An 11141-nucleotide genomic window follows, 5' to 3' on the forward strand; every position below is an offset into this window, starting at 1 on the left:
TACTGAGAGCCAGCTACACTTACCTATCACCAGGGACACTTTCTGTCCCCACCTCCTACCTCCCCTTGCATCCAAAACCAAAGCTAAGAAGATGAGCTGTGGGATTGGGTCCCTCTTTGAATCATGGTGTCATCTGTCTGACTGAAGGAGGAAGGGGCTTTGATTTGACTTCCCACTTTGTAGGACCCTTAGGTTTACTGCCCACCCACATGTGACCCCTGAAACAGTAGTTCTAGGCCACCCACAAAAGCAGCAGGATAAAAAGATGAGACACAGAAGTGTTTATGAACTGGCTCCTGCATGAAGTCCCAGTCCTGGGAGCCACTCACAGACTCTATGGCTTTCAACCAGCCTCAAGGTCCTTTTCCATCTATATCAGAATCATTACGGCAAGGATGGGAGAAGGACACAAGGACGATGACCCAGATGCAAGCAGAGGAAGTGTGGCATGGCAGAAGGCTCAGCTGCTCCTTTTCAGCCCTCAGGCAGTCCAAGAGGCTTTGAGTCATCTCTGAGCTAGTCGAGTTCCAAGGCAGCTGTGACCCTCGCCCTTGAATGGGAAAGAACCAGAACAGGCCAAGCACAAAGGCGTCCCCACAAATGCACTTCTCACTGGGGCAGCAGCAGAGCTGAGCACGGCTCCTTACTATTCTTTGCTCAAAGGGAGATGCCGTCTGTCCTTGCCTGCATTTCGGCGCCTCTTTCGACTCAAGAAGCTCTCTAGCTTCTTGCTTCGTTTCAGCTCCTTAAACTTCTCAGCCAGGACCAACTGGCGCTGCTCAGCTAGAGGACAAGGAGAAAGAAAGTCAGTAAGCAAAGGATGAAGTCTCCCTGCCTCCCTTTGCCCCAGGTCAGTAACTCTCAACCACTACACAGTGTGACTCGTCAGGAGTTCACTGGAGTGTAAGAGCAAGCTGACTTCTACAACTCCACTCTTGCTCAATTCAACCATGAGCTCCTTCTTTGTGCCCAACCCAACATATGAGGGGGTGTGGCAAAGATAAGTGACACTCCCTGCCCACAGTCTCATTAGGGATATGAGAATGGTTATAAACAACTCCCTACTACTACTATTTCTGAGTGAGTGAGTGAAGTTGCTCAGTCGTGTCCGACTCTTTGCGACCCCGTGGACTGTAGCCCACCAGGCTCCTCCGTCTATGGGGTTCTCCAGGCAAGAATACTGGAGTGTGTTGCCATTTCCTTCTCCAGGGGTACTTTCCTCTAAATTACCATGGGATCTGGCCTTCATACCTCCCTTAGGCAGCTCCAGGACCCCCAACACAGTATCCGGTCACTATGGCCACCCAATCTCTGTCCCTGTGACTCGTGGGTCATAGCTGTGCCCCACTCACATTTCTTCAGGAAGTATGGCCGATGGCCTTGCTGGGCCTGAGCCCGCCGCTCCTGCTTCAAGGCCAGGCGTAGCTCCTGCTGCCGCTTTCGCTCCTTCTGTGCCATTTCTTGCTGCTCCTGAGGAGCCGAGATGAGAGGGGTGAGACAGGTGAATAGCAGGGACTGTGAATCACCTCCCACCCCATACTCTGAACTTCTCACCATTCGCTGAAGCAGCTGCTGTAGTTTCTCATGCTCCTCCCCTGAACGGCGCTTCTTCAGCTGCTTTTTCACCAGCTCCACATTGGAAAATGAGTATGATGGTTAGCATTCTGTACATGTTAGCTGAAACTTTGTGCCAAGCATCATTCTAAGAGGTTCACATACATTAACTCACATTAACACTATGAAATGGAACTATTAGCTTTTTGTGATAAGGAAACTGAAGTGAAGAGGTTAAGTATCTTGCCAGTGATCACACAACTAGTAAACTGATTCGCCCTGCTCCCCTCTGCCTCTCTAACCTGTGCTCCAGTCCCTCCTGGAATCCTCACAAACCATGCTGCCGCTAAGTCACTTCAGTCGTGTCTGACTCTGTGTGACCCCATAGATGGCAGCCCACCAGGCTCCCCCGTCCCTGGGATTCTCCAGGCAAGAATACCGGAGTGGGTTGCCATTTCTTTTTCCAAACCATGCTACTCACCTCTTTCTCTCTGGCTCGGATGTCATCTAGGAATTGATATGTTTTATCGAACACCTCAGGATTATACTCCCCTGACAGATCATCAAAGCGGGGGTCCCGGGCTACCTTTGCAGAGAACAGAGAATGTAAGAGAACAGTTCCGCCTCCTTTCGCTGAGAAAATGCTCACTGCCTCCTCCTCACCTTCTTACTGACGGGGACAACCTGTCGCAAAAATGGCACCCGGACCTTGGCTGACATCTCCAGAGGCCTGTGGAGAAAGTGAAGGACAGCTCAAGGGAACTCCAGTCTCGTTAAAGGCCCCCACCTGCCACCTGAGAAAGCAGACACCTATTCAAGTAGGTGTCTTTCCCTCCAACTCCCAGGAAAGGCCTTGCTCCTCACCTGTGCTTATCTGCAACACATGTTTTTGGGACAGGTGGTCTAGAACTCTGCTTCTTAGTGCTGCTTCCTGTTACCAATTGTTTGTAGGCTTTAGTCCCCACTTGACTCTGCAATTCTAACAGCTCCTCAAATGACATGTGAGACGTGTCTGTGAAAGGAAAGTGTGGGTTGGGGGGAGGGGGGACTGCAACTCAGCTCAGCATCTGCCACTGCTGCAGAGACATGGTCCCATCCTCTTTCCTTAGGTAAGTGACCCTTTCCAATATCCCCTTCAGACCAATTGCTGCAGGCTCCAGGCAACACAGGTTGTAATGGTGCTCCACTGACACCTAATGCCCCAACTGTTCCAGCTATCTGGAGCCTCACCTTGCTAAAGAAGGTGTACATATAAGGCTGGAGATGGACTAACCCACAGTCTCTTCTTTTTCCCCTTCTCTACAGGTTTTCCCCACAAAGACCTTTGTCTCCGTTCGTTGCTCAGCTACCCTTATTCTGGTTCAGTTCACGCTCAACATCTCACCTCACTTAGTGCTCTAGCCTCCTTACTGCTCGCCCAACCACCAGTCTCACTGCTTTCAAAGCTATATCTCTCAACTTCAGCCTCAGTTGTTGGTGTTCAGCCGCTAAGTCATGTCTGACTCTTTACAACCCCATGGATTGCAGCACGCCAGGCCTCCCTGTCTCTGTTTCTCTGCGTTTGCCCAAGTTCATGTTCACTGACCATGGGAGAGGTGCCTAAAAGGCAAACCTGGGGTAGGGGGTAAATTGGCAGACTGCGATTGACATATAACTATTATATAGAAAAGATAATAAGAACCAACTGTATAGCACAGGGAACTCTAGTCAATACTCTGTAATGACCCATACAGAAAACAATTCAAAAACATCGATATATGTATAACTGATTCACTTTGCTGTACCCCTAAAACACTGTATTGTAAATCAACTATACTCCAATAAAAACTGTTTTTTTTAAAAGGAAACTACTAGACACACGAAGTTTTCACTTTAAATTCTTTAAATAATGTTTTCTTTCCAAAAAAGAGGCAAATTGATCTTATCACTCCCACCTCATTTCCACATATATAATTTTTAGATCACTTATTCCAGACTCAGTACTGCCCAACGGCTTCCATCTTACTCAAGACTAAAAGCTCTAGGCTTTGTAATAGGCCGAAGATCCCATATGACCTATTCCATTTTGTCTCTGATCTCTTCTACTATCTCTTTCCTATTCCTCTCCAGTCAACTGGCCTCCAAGCAGTTCCTAAGCAAAAAGGTATACTCCCATCTCAGTTCCTCTGCACCTGACTTTGCCTCTGCCTGTAACACTTTCACTAGCTATATTGCTTGCTCCCTCACCTTCTTCGCAGGGTTTCTCAAATGCCACCTATTCAGTGAGGCCTTCTGTGACTACTTAAAACCATAACCCCTCCCGTTTTCTCTTCAAAGCTCTAATCACCTTTCTCAAAAACTGTAGTATACTAAATTCACATACCATAAAATTTATCCTTTAAAAATATGCAATTTCTTATGTTTCCGTGCTTTTTAACCCCCCAAAATGTAAGCTTCATGAGAGTAGTTTTGGGCTGCTTTATTCACTGTTGTATCTCCAGCATCTAGAATAGATGTTCAATAATGTCGGCGAAATTTGTTGAATCTTCACCTACTAAGCCTTCCCCAATAATCAATGCCCTTCTGACTCTGCTTTGGAACGTAAGTTTTCTCCCTGCGAAAAACCCTCTGTGCCCTTTAAAAAACTACTAAGTATCCTCTCTTACTCCCCACTTTCTAGTGCGTTGGGGGGCGTTCCTGGTGTCTGCGTCTTTCAGACAACTTGGCAGTCTCAGGGTGAGCCCGCATGCGGAGCCCCTCTCCCGGCCCTCAGCGCTGCCCCCCGTCCCGGCACCGTGCCCTCACCATTCTGCAGGCCCCCGTCGTCCTCTCCGCCATCCTGAGCCCTGCTGGGAAACCCTGCAGCCGCCCCGCCACGGGAACTTGCTCTCGGCATGGCTTGAGAGTCGTATCGAAGACTAATGTCGTTACTTCCGCCACGGAGGCTCCCGCCCCGCCCCTTCCGGAAGGCTTGGTGTCAGCAGCGCAGATCCCGCCCACCACTGGGCGGGGCGAGCGGGTTGCTGGTGGGCGGCCGGGGTAACCTCCCTACGCGGAAAACGGCGACCCATAGACAAAACGTCGCGCTACACTCCACACCGGAGAAATTCCGGCCAGGTCGTGGTGGTATTTGGTTTCCTAATGCTCTGGGCTGAGAAGCCAGAGCCTCAGCACCCTGCCCCCACTGTAAACTCCTGCCATCCCTGTCGTATTCCACAAAAAAGAGATCACACGTTTGGAGATTTTTAATTCATTTGTATAAAATTTGAGCTGGCTGAGAGTGTCAGGGTACAGCAACAGCTCAAGGAAGGATGGGATTATCTGCTGGTCCTCGCCTCCCCAGGTCAGGGAGAAGGAGACTTCATGCCAACAGCTGCAAATCCTTTCAGCTCGCAATCAATGCCCATGGCTCAAGCAGAGGGGAACAGGTGGAAAAGGGAGTGGGGAGGGGAAGCTCCTGAGGCTCACACACTGCTTGCTTCTCCCTCCTTCCCGTTCCCGTCACTTCCCAGCAGCCTGTGGCTGACCTGGGGCAGAGCAGAACCCAGGAGCAGTTGGAGGGAGGTGAACGGGACAGAGCACCAAGGGGAAGGGGCCCTGGGCCCAAGGAGGAAGGGACCTAGCCCTTCCTGCTACAGATCCCCACTAAGTTCACAGCACAGAAAACACCTCTAGTCCAACAACTCCACGCGGAGGTATACCAAGTCCAAGGTTCAAAGGGGCAGACGGGGGAAGAGATGGGCAGGGGCACTGACGACAACAGCAGGCTCAGGAAGGAAGGCGGCAGAGACATCCTCCTACCCATGGGAGGAGACGATGGGGCGACTGATATTGCTGTTGGTGGTCATGGCATTCAGCTCCCACCTGCAAGGCCAAAATTGACAGGCAGAAAGTAGAGAAGCGGGAGCCTCCATCCCCAAATCCAGAATTGCTCAAACAGAGCAATGAACACACCAATCCCTTCAACTTTCTAAAGTTCAGCCACCCACAGCCACCTCTTCCTTACAGCCCTGTTAGGTTTAACAGACAGGTCCCACCCACCACCAAATCCACTACCACCCACTCATCCACCTGCAAGCTCCTGTGGACTTCCTGTTTTTGTTTATATACCGATAGTCTTATGCCCAACACCTGGAGAAAACCATCTATGTATACGCCTCAATGAAACTTCCCAACCTACCTTTCCTCCTCTGCTCAGATCCAACCAGGAAGCCCCTCCTCCCACCAGGAATGCCAGGTTTTGTTCTCAACTCCCATCCTCATAATGTCCCCCCTCCACCCATCCCACCATATTAAGATTCAGTTCCTCTCTTTTTGAAAATGGTCATTCTACAAAATTTCACCAAGTACCTCCTTAAACCAAGGCTGCAGTCTACTTGGTATTTGGCACTTGAGACATGTGTCAATCCTGGGCCAACCCGGGACCCACCTGTTGAGCCTTGTATCCTCTATCACCTGAGTATCAATACTGAATACTGAACACACAGAACCTCAGAAAGAGGAGTTAAGCTGAACTGATACAAGAAGAGGAAAGTGTCACAGAATGATCCAGAAGAGTACAATTATATACAAAGTAGCTTCCAGTGCTTGATTTAGACCTAAGAATAGAATTCAAAGCAGCTAGGAAAAAACCGCCCTTATTTCTGGAATTGATGTGATCCAGGGACTCCTAAACTTGTCTTTTTTCTCAGGTTCTAAGATTTAATCAAACTTTTTCAGCACTTTAACAGAAATAATTGTATAAGCTCAGGTCTTAGGAAGTGATGCTTCTGAGCTTGGTTTGAAAACTGGATTTTTTTTCGCTATAATTTATTCAGCTGACAGTTTTATTATATTTCCTTCCAGCACCCTCTGCACAAGTAGACTACAGAACAAAATCTTCTCTCTCCTCCACACTTAGACTGAGTCAATCAGGTCATGCTTGTGCTGCCCACTCACCCTCAACTAATCCCTCCCTTCCAACCATTCACTGTACCTGATGTCATGGGGCAAACAGGACTGGTCCAGGTTGTACTGAATCACAGCTAGTTTGCACAGAGTCTTCAGACTAGGGCCTTTAAAGGGGGAATTATGGGAGAGGGAGATGGTCAAAGCCAAGGAAAGGGTCCAGTCCTGGATATCACCATCCAAAGACAGGGACCCTGATGGCAGAAGCACTGTGGGAATAAGTGTACTTACTGAAGTCCAAAATGTGTAAGTCAGAATGATCTATGAGGTCGAATTCATCCCCCAGACCTTCCTCTGGAGACGGACTGTAGGATCAAAAAGAGAAATGAAGGACGGAGCAAAGGCTACCCACGAGACTCTCTTGCTCAAATGTCTCCCGTGGGAGTCATTTGACTCCTAAGGGCTCTGGCCCTTCCTGGAGCCCTCCCTTCTCTCCTCCTGACCTGGTGCCCCCAAAGAGGACAATCTTGTCACCAACAATACAGCAGCACTGGCGCCGGCGGGGACATGGCCCCTTGCCCTTCGGTTCAATCTTCTTCCAGGTAAACGACACTGAAGAGAAGTTTAAATGGAGGTTCAGTGCCTGCTGGTCCAGATATCCTCCCCACTCCACCCCTCACCTACTCAGGATTATTCTTTTCTTTTGCACCCCACCTCCATGGCACCCTGTTCCTTCCCCCTTAAAGGCAGTGCTCTTTACCAGGATTAAACTTCCAGAGGTCATGGAAGTGCCGGTTCAGCCTTGCGTTATAGCCACCAAAAATGTACAGCTCCCCGTTGTAGCCAACTGGGAGGAGAGAGATGTGTCAATGGTGTGGGAGCAATGCGGGGGGACAGGACTCACAGGGACCCAACAGACACTCACAGGCTGAGTGGCTCCGGCGTCCCTCGGGTAGCACTGGGGTGGGTGGACAGTCCAGCCAGGCTTCAGTCCTCGTGTCAAAGACACGGATGCGGTTGCAGTAAATCTCATTGTTGGAATGGAATGGCCCAAAACGGTCGGCCCGGCCCCCAAAGACATACATGTGACTGCCCAGCATTGTGGCCGAGTGGAAGTCCCTCCAGCGTGCAGGGTTGCCCTGGGCAGGAGCAAAGATGGCACGGAGAAGGGGTCAGCTTTCAGTTTGAGCTCCCTATGGTTTCTTAAATTGAGGATGGGTGTCTGGAAGAGAGGAAAAAGGGCAGACCTTTGTACAGATCAGGGTCCACGTCATGGTGCTGGTATCCAGCTTGTGGATGTCATTTGAAAAGCAGTCAGCCTGATAGGGATGAGAAAGGAAGTGAAGGAAGGAATAAAAGAGAGGGGCAGGGGTCACTCCCCCACCCTCCAAGCCCCTCACCTCAGAACCTGCAAGCAAACCAAAGCCTCTCATTCCACCACCTTCAATTCCCCTTCCTCCTCCTCATCCCCACCCTAAACCTCTGGTTGCTTCCAGACCTACCAGCTGCTCGTAGCCCCCAAAAATGTACATGGTCTTGCCCAGGACACAAGCCGAATGTCCATCCCGGGCCCCAGGAACCGTTCCTGACACTCGGGGTGTTGACCACTTGTGAGTATCTGAAGAGGGCAGAGGGTGGGCCCGGTAAGCAAGCTGACCCTCCCTCCTAGACTCAGGGGCACCTCACTCCCAGCCCCCTCGGCACACACCCTTCCCAGGCCCCCTGAGGCACCATCTGGCAGAACACAACCACTCTTGAGACCCATACTCACTGACATCAAAGGCGTAGAGCACATTGCAGGCCCCTTCGGTGTCATTCCGCCCGCCCCAAAGGAAGACTGTGTCATCGATGAGGACGGTTGAGTGTCCATACCGCATGTAGGGTACCACGGGAGCCTGCCCGCGGGCAGCGGGCCTCACCGGGGGCAGCTTTGTCCAACGCAAGGACACTGCGGGCACAGCTCTGCTCAGCCCTGGGAGCCTCCCTTTAGGCAGTCCACCTGTTCCCCAACCGCGTTGGTTTCCCCCACCCTCTTTGGCCATGGGGAACCACCACTGAACCTCACTCAGCCACCCCCTGCACTCCCTGATGTGGGGCACCCACCGCCCACTGCCCTCCCTGATACGGGCACCCAGGGATGGTCCCCGAGTTTGCTTACCGGCGTTGAAGATGTGCACGTCAATCTGGCGCAGCGTCTCATAGTCTTCGCCTGAGCAGTAGCCCCCGAAGGAGTATACCCGGTGCCCCACGGCCACAGCGGCATGGTTCACCCTGCGGGGCCCGCCCTCCAGGTGCACTGTCCACCGTAACATCCCCTGGGCCTCCGGTTACAGCAACATGCCCCCCCGGCACGGCCTGCTGCCTCCGCTACCTGCACACAAGTTGGGGCCACGAGCTCCTCAGGCGGGGCCTTTGCCTGGCTCACCGTGACTCTGCCCCGGACTAGCCCTTGCCTGTAAGCGTCACCCTGGTGGCCCTCCCACACCACCCCTCCGCAGCTCAGGTGGCTGGCTCTGCCCCAGGGGAGCCGCCGAGGTCAGGGAGCTAGCCCTGGCCCTGTGTTCTCCAACAGCGAAGGGTGGGGCCGTTCTGACCTGCCTACCAGCTCAGACTGCTGAACTGGGGCTCAGCATGGTCGCCCCTCCCCACGGAGGCTGTACCCTGTTCCCTGGCCTGGCCCAAGCTCCGAGCCCTCTTCCCAGGTCAGTGAGTTCTCTTGTCTCCCTGGCCCTGCTCTGCTTACCGCCACCTCTCTAAGAATCTCTGTGCTCTGAGGTGGGGAGAGGGATCTCAAAATACTCAGAGCTATTAATAGCCCAGCCAGCCCCAGACTGTCCATTGAAAGCTGGCACGAGTGCCTCCACGCAGAAAAGCTTTTAGGCTTTTAGAGTGGAACGGTCCCTCGATCCAGGATGGGGTGGGATTGATCCAGGACAGGGACCTCCATGGATGGCTAGCCCCTCTTCGGGGGCGCTTGTCAAGCTGAGCAGTTGTCATCGGGGTCATCTAGGGCCCCTCACGGGCACGAGGAGTCCCTTTGACAGCTGTACCTGGTATCCTGCCAAGAACTTAAGCCAGAAAGGTATGTGTCTGCTGGGGACTGAGGCGTGGGGGTGGGGAGGAGGCGTCTTCTCCTCTTGCCATTTGCCCAACCTGCCCATTGTGATAGAGAACAAGCTGTTTCTAGCAGTTCTTCTCCAATTTGGGTCCCTGAAACAGGAGAGGGGTAGGGGTGTGCAATGGAAAGGGAAAGGAAAGCAAAAATGCTCTTGGCCAGGACAAGAAAAAGACCCAGGCATGAGAAGTCATGGTCTCTTAAAGACAACCCGCCAACCTAGTGATAATGGGTACATCTGAAGGCTCTATCAGGCAGGTCTCCTAGAGCTGGTACTGCCTTCACTGGCAGGCACCTGATAGGTTTGGGCGGATCATCTGCTCCCTGTTCAAGAAGCCCTGGCAGAGGGAAGCGCCAGGCAGAACCTCAGGCACCCAAAAAGCTCAAGTATGGCGGCCCCTCGCAAGAAAGACATGTGGGCTTCAGCTGGCTTGCCAGTCCTCCACCCTTACCCAACCTCCCTCAACCCCCAGCCCCACGCTTTAAATAGCTACTCTGCCAAACCTGAAATAGCCCCAGCAGGAAACCACTCTCACTTCATTACTCCTGTCCTCCATCCAAAAGCTCTTGGATCTGAGCTTAGGGGAACAGATAGGAAGGAGGTTGACGGGCTTAAGAATGGGAGACCTTCATCTTCCCTCATAGACTCCACCCTCCCCTTCAGCTAGATCAAGGTAGAGCATTCAGAGGGCAAGAGAGAAGCAATTCCGTGCAAAGGTGGAGGAAAAACCCCATGGCTTCTCCTCCAAAAAAAACAACTCAAGCTCAGGGAGAACAAGCCCCCAGGGTCTCAGAGGCTCCTCTTATTCCCGGTCTCTCCCATCCTCCATCACTGCCGCATTCTCAAGCATCTTCAATCCCCCTCACGAACCTGCCCTCCCCTCCTATTCTCGTGCAATTTTCACTCCCAGTTTCTGGCCCTTCTTGATCTCCTGAGAGCTCTGCATTTTTTTCCCCTTCTTCCTTCCCCTACAACTCCAAGCTTCACCGTGACAGCCCTTCATTTTTGCTCTTCCACTAAGGGGGAAAAAAAACCTAATATGCATTGACCCCTTTCCGCCTGAGATATTCCTCCCTGTATATGACGCTCTCCCTGTAGCCTTCCAGTCATCCCAACCTCCCCTCCCCCACAACGCCAGACACCCCCGCCCTTCTCTTCCATTATCCTCAGCCTCCCGGTTCCCTTCATAACCCGATCTTCTTCCCAGTTTCTTTCAGGGCCTCCTGCAGCTACCAGGTGTCCCCCACCGGTTCCCTCACCACCCTCCCCTAGCCTTTCTCTCCCCATTAACACTTTCCTTTCCCATCATCCCCCAGCTCCCTCCCAGCCCCCACCGCATCACTCTCAGGCCCCTCCCCCAAGGACCCCGCGCTAGGCAGGGGCGTCCCCAGCCCCTACAATTTTCTTTGTCCCTCAGCCCACCCCGGGCTACCTGCCAGGCCGGGCCGGGGCGGGGCCGCGGGTCCTCGCGCTGCCTGCAGCCTAGAACCCGTTGCGCGCCAACCGACGACTCCGTCCCCAACGAGATAAACACAGTCAGGCTGTGTCCTTCCGGCGGGCAGCTGGATGCGCACGTGCAGTCCGAGCTGACTGCTCGAAGCGTAC

The 11141-nt window shown here is 52.6% G+C and overlaps 1 protein-coding gene across 3 annotated transcripts; it reads right to left on the reverse strand.

Moving 5' to 3' along the window:
* Nucleotides 1–266: 266 nt before the first annotated feature.
* Nucleotides 267–11074, reverse strand: KLHDC3 (kelch domain containing 3). Of its 3 annotated transcripts, XM_020914233.2 has the most exons (15): nt 10969–11074; nt 8579–8791; nt 8192–8368; nt 7923–8038; nt 7668–7739; nt 7346–7559; nt 7181–7267; nt 6924–7032; nt 6712–6785; nt 2419–2566; nt 2218–2284; nt 2036–2140; nt 1555–1629; nt 1353–1470; nt 267–783 (listed from the first exon to the last, which is right to left on the reverse strand). In XM_020914233.2, exons 2-15 carry the CDS (start codon nt 8730–8732, stop codon nt 647–649), a joined length of 1653 nt encoding a protein of 550 aa, XP_020769892.1. In that variant the 5' UTR covers nt 8733–8791; nt 10969–11074; the 3' UTR covers nt 267–646. The 3 variants fall into 3 exon arrangements, with proteins under 3 accessions (XP_020769892.1, XP_020769891.1, XP_020769889.1); XM_020914230.2 differs by lacking the exons at nt 267–783; nt 1353–1470; nt 1555–1629; ... (1 more) ...; nt 2218–2284; nt 2419–2566 and adding exons at nt 4764–5397; nt 6509–6587 and having other exon boundaries at nt 10969–11071; XM_020914232.2 differs by lacking the exons at nt 6712–6785; nt 6924–7032; nt 7181–7267; ... (4 more) ...; nt 8579–8791; nt 10969–11074 and adding an exon at nt 4339–4493.
* Between the last annotated feature and the right edge of the window lie 67 nt (nt 11075–11141).

The sequence above is a fragment of the Odocoileus virginianus genome, chromosome 27, assembly GCF_023699985.2.
Source record: "Odocoileus virginianus isolate 20LAN1187 ecotype Illinois chromosome 27, Ovbor_1.2, whole genome shotgun sequence".
NCBI classification, from domain to species: Eukaryota; Metazoa; Chordata; class Mammalia; order Artiodactyla; family Cervidae; genus Odocoileus; species Odocoileus virginianus.

Coding starts and splice junctions, on each gene's coding strand:
- KLHDC3 (XM_020914233.2), bottom strand. CDS start 8,732: ATGTTACGGTGGACAGTGCACCTGGAGGGCGGGCCCCGCAGGGTGAAC. Junction 2,567..6,711: donor CTTACACATTTTGGACTTCA/GTAAGTACACTT, acceptor TTCCTTTCACAG/ACACGTCTCACATGTCATTT. Junction 784..1,352: donor GCCATACTTCCTGAAGAAAT/GTGAGTGGGGCA, acceptor CTTGTCCTCTAG/CTGAGCAGCGCCAGTTGGTC.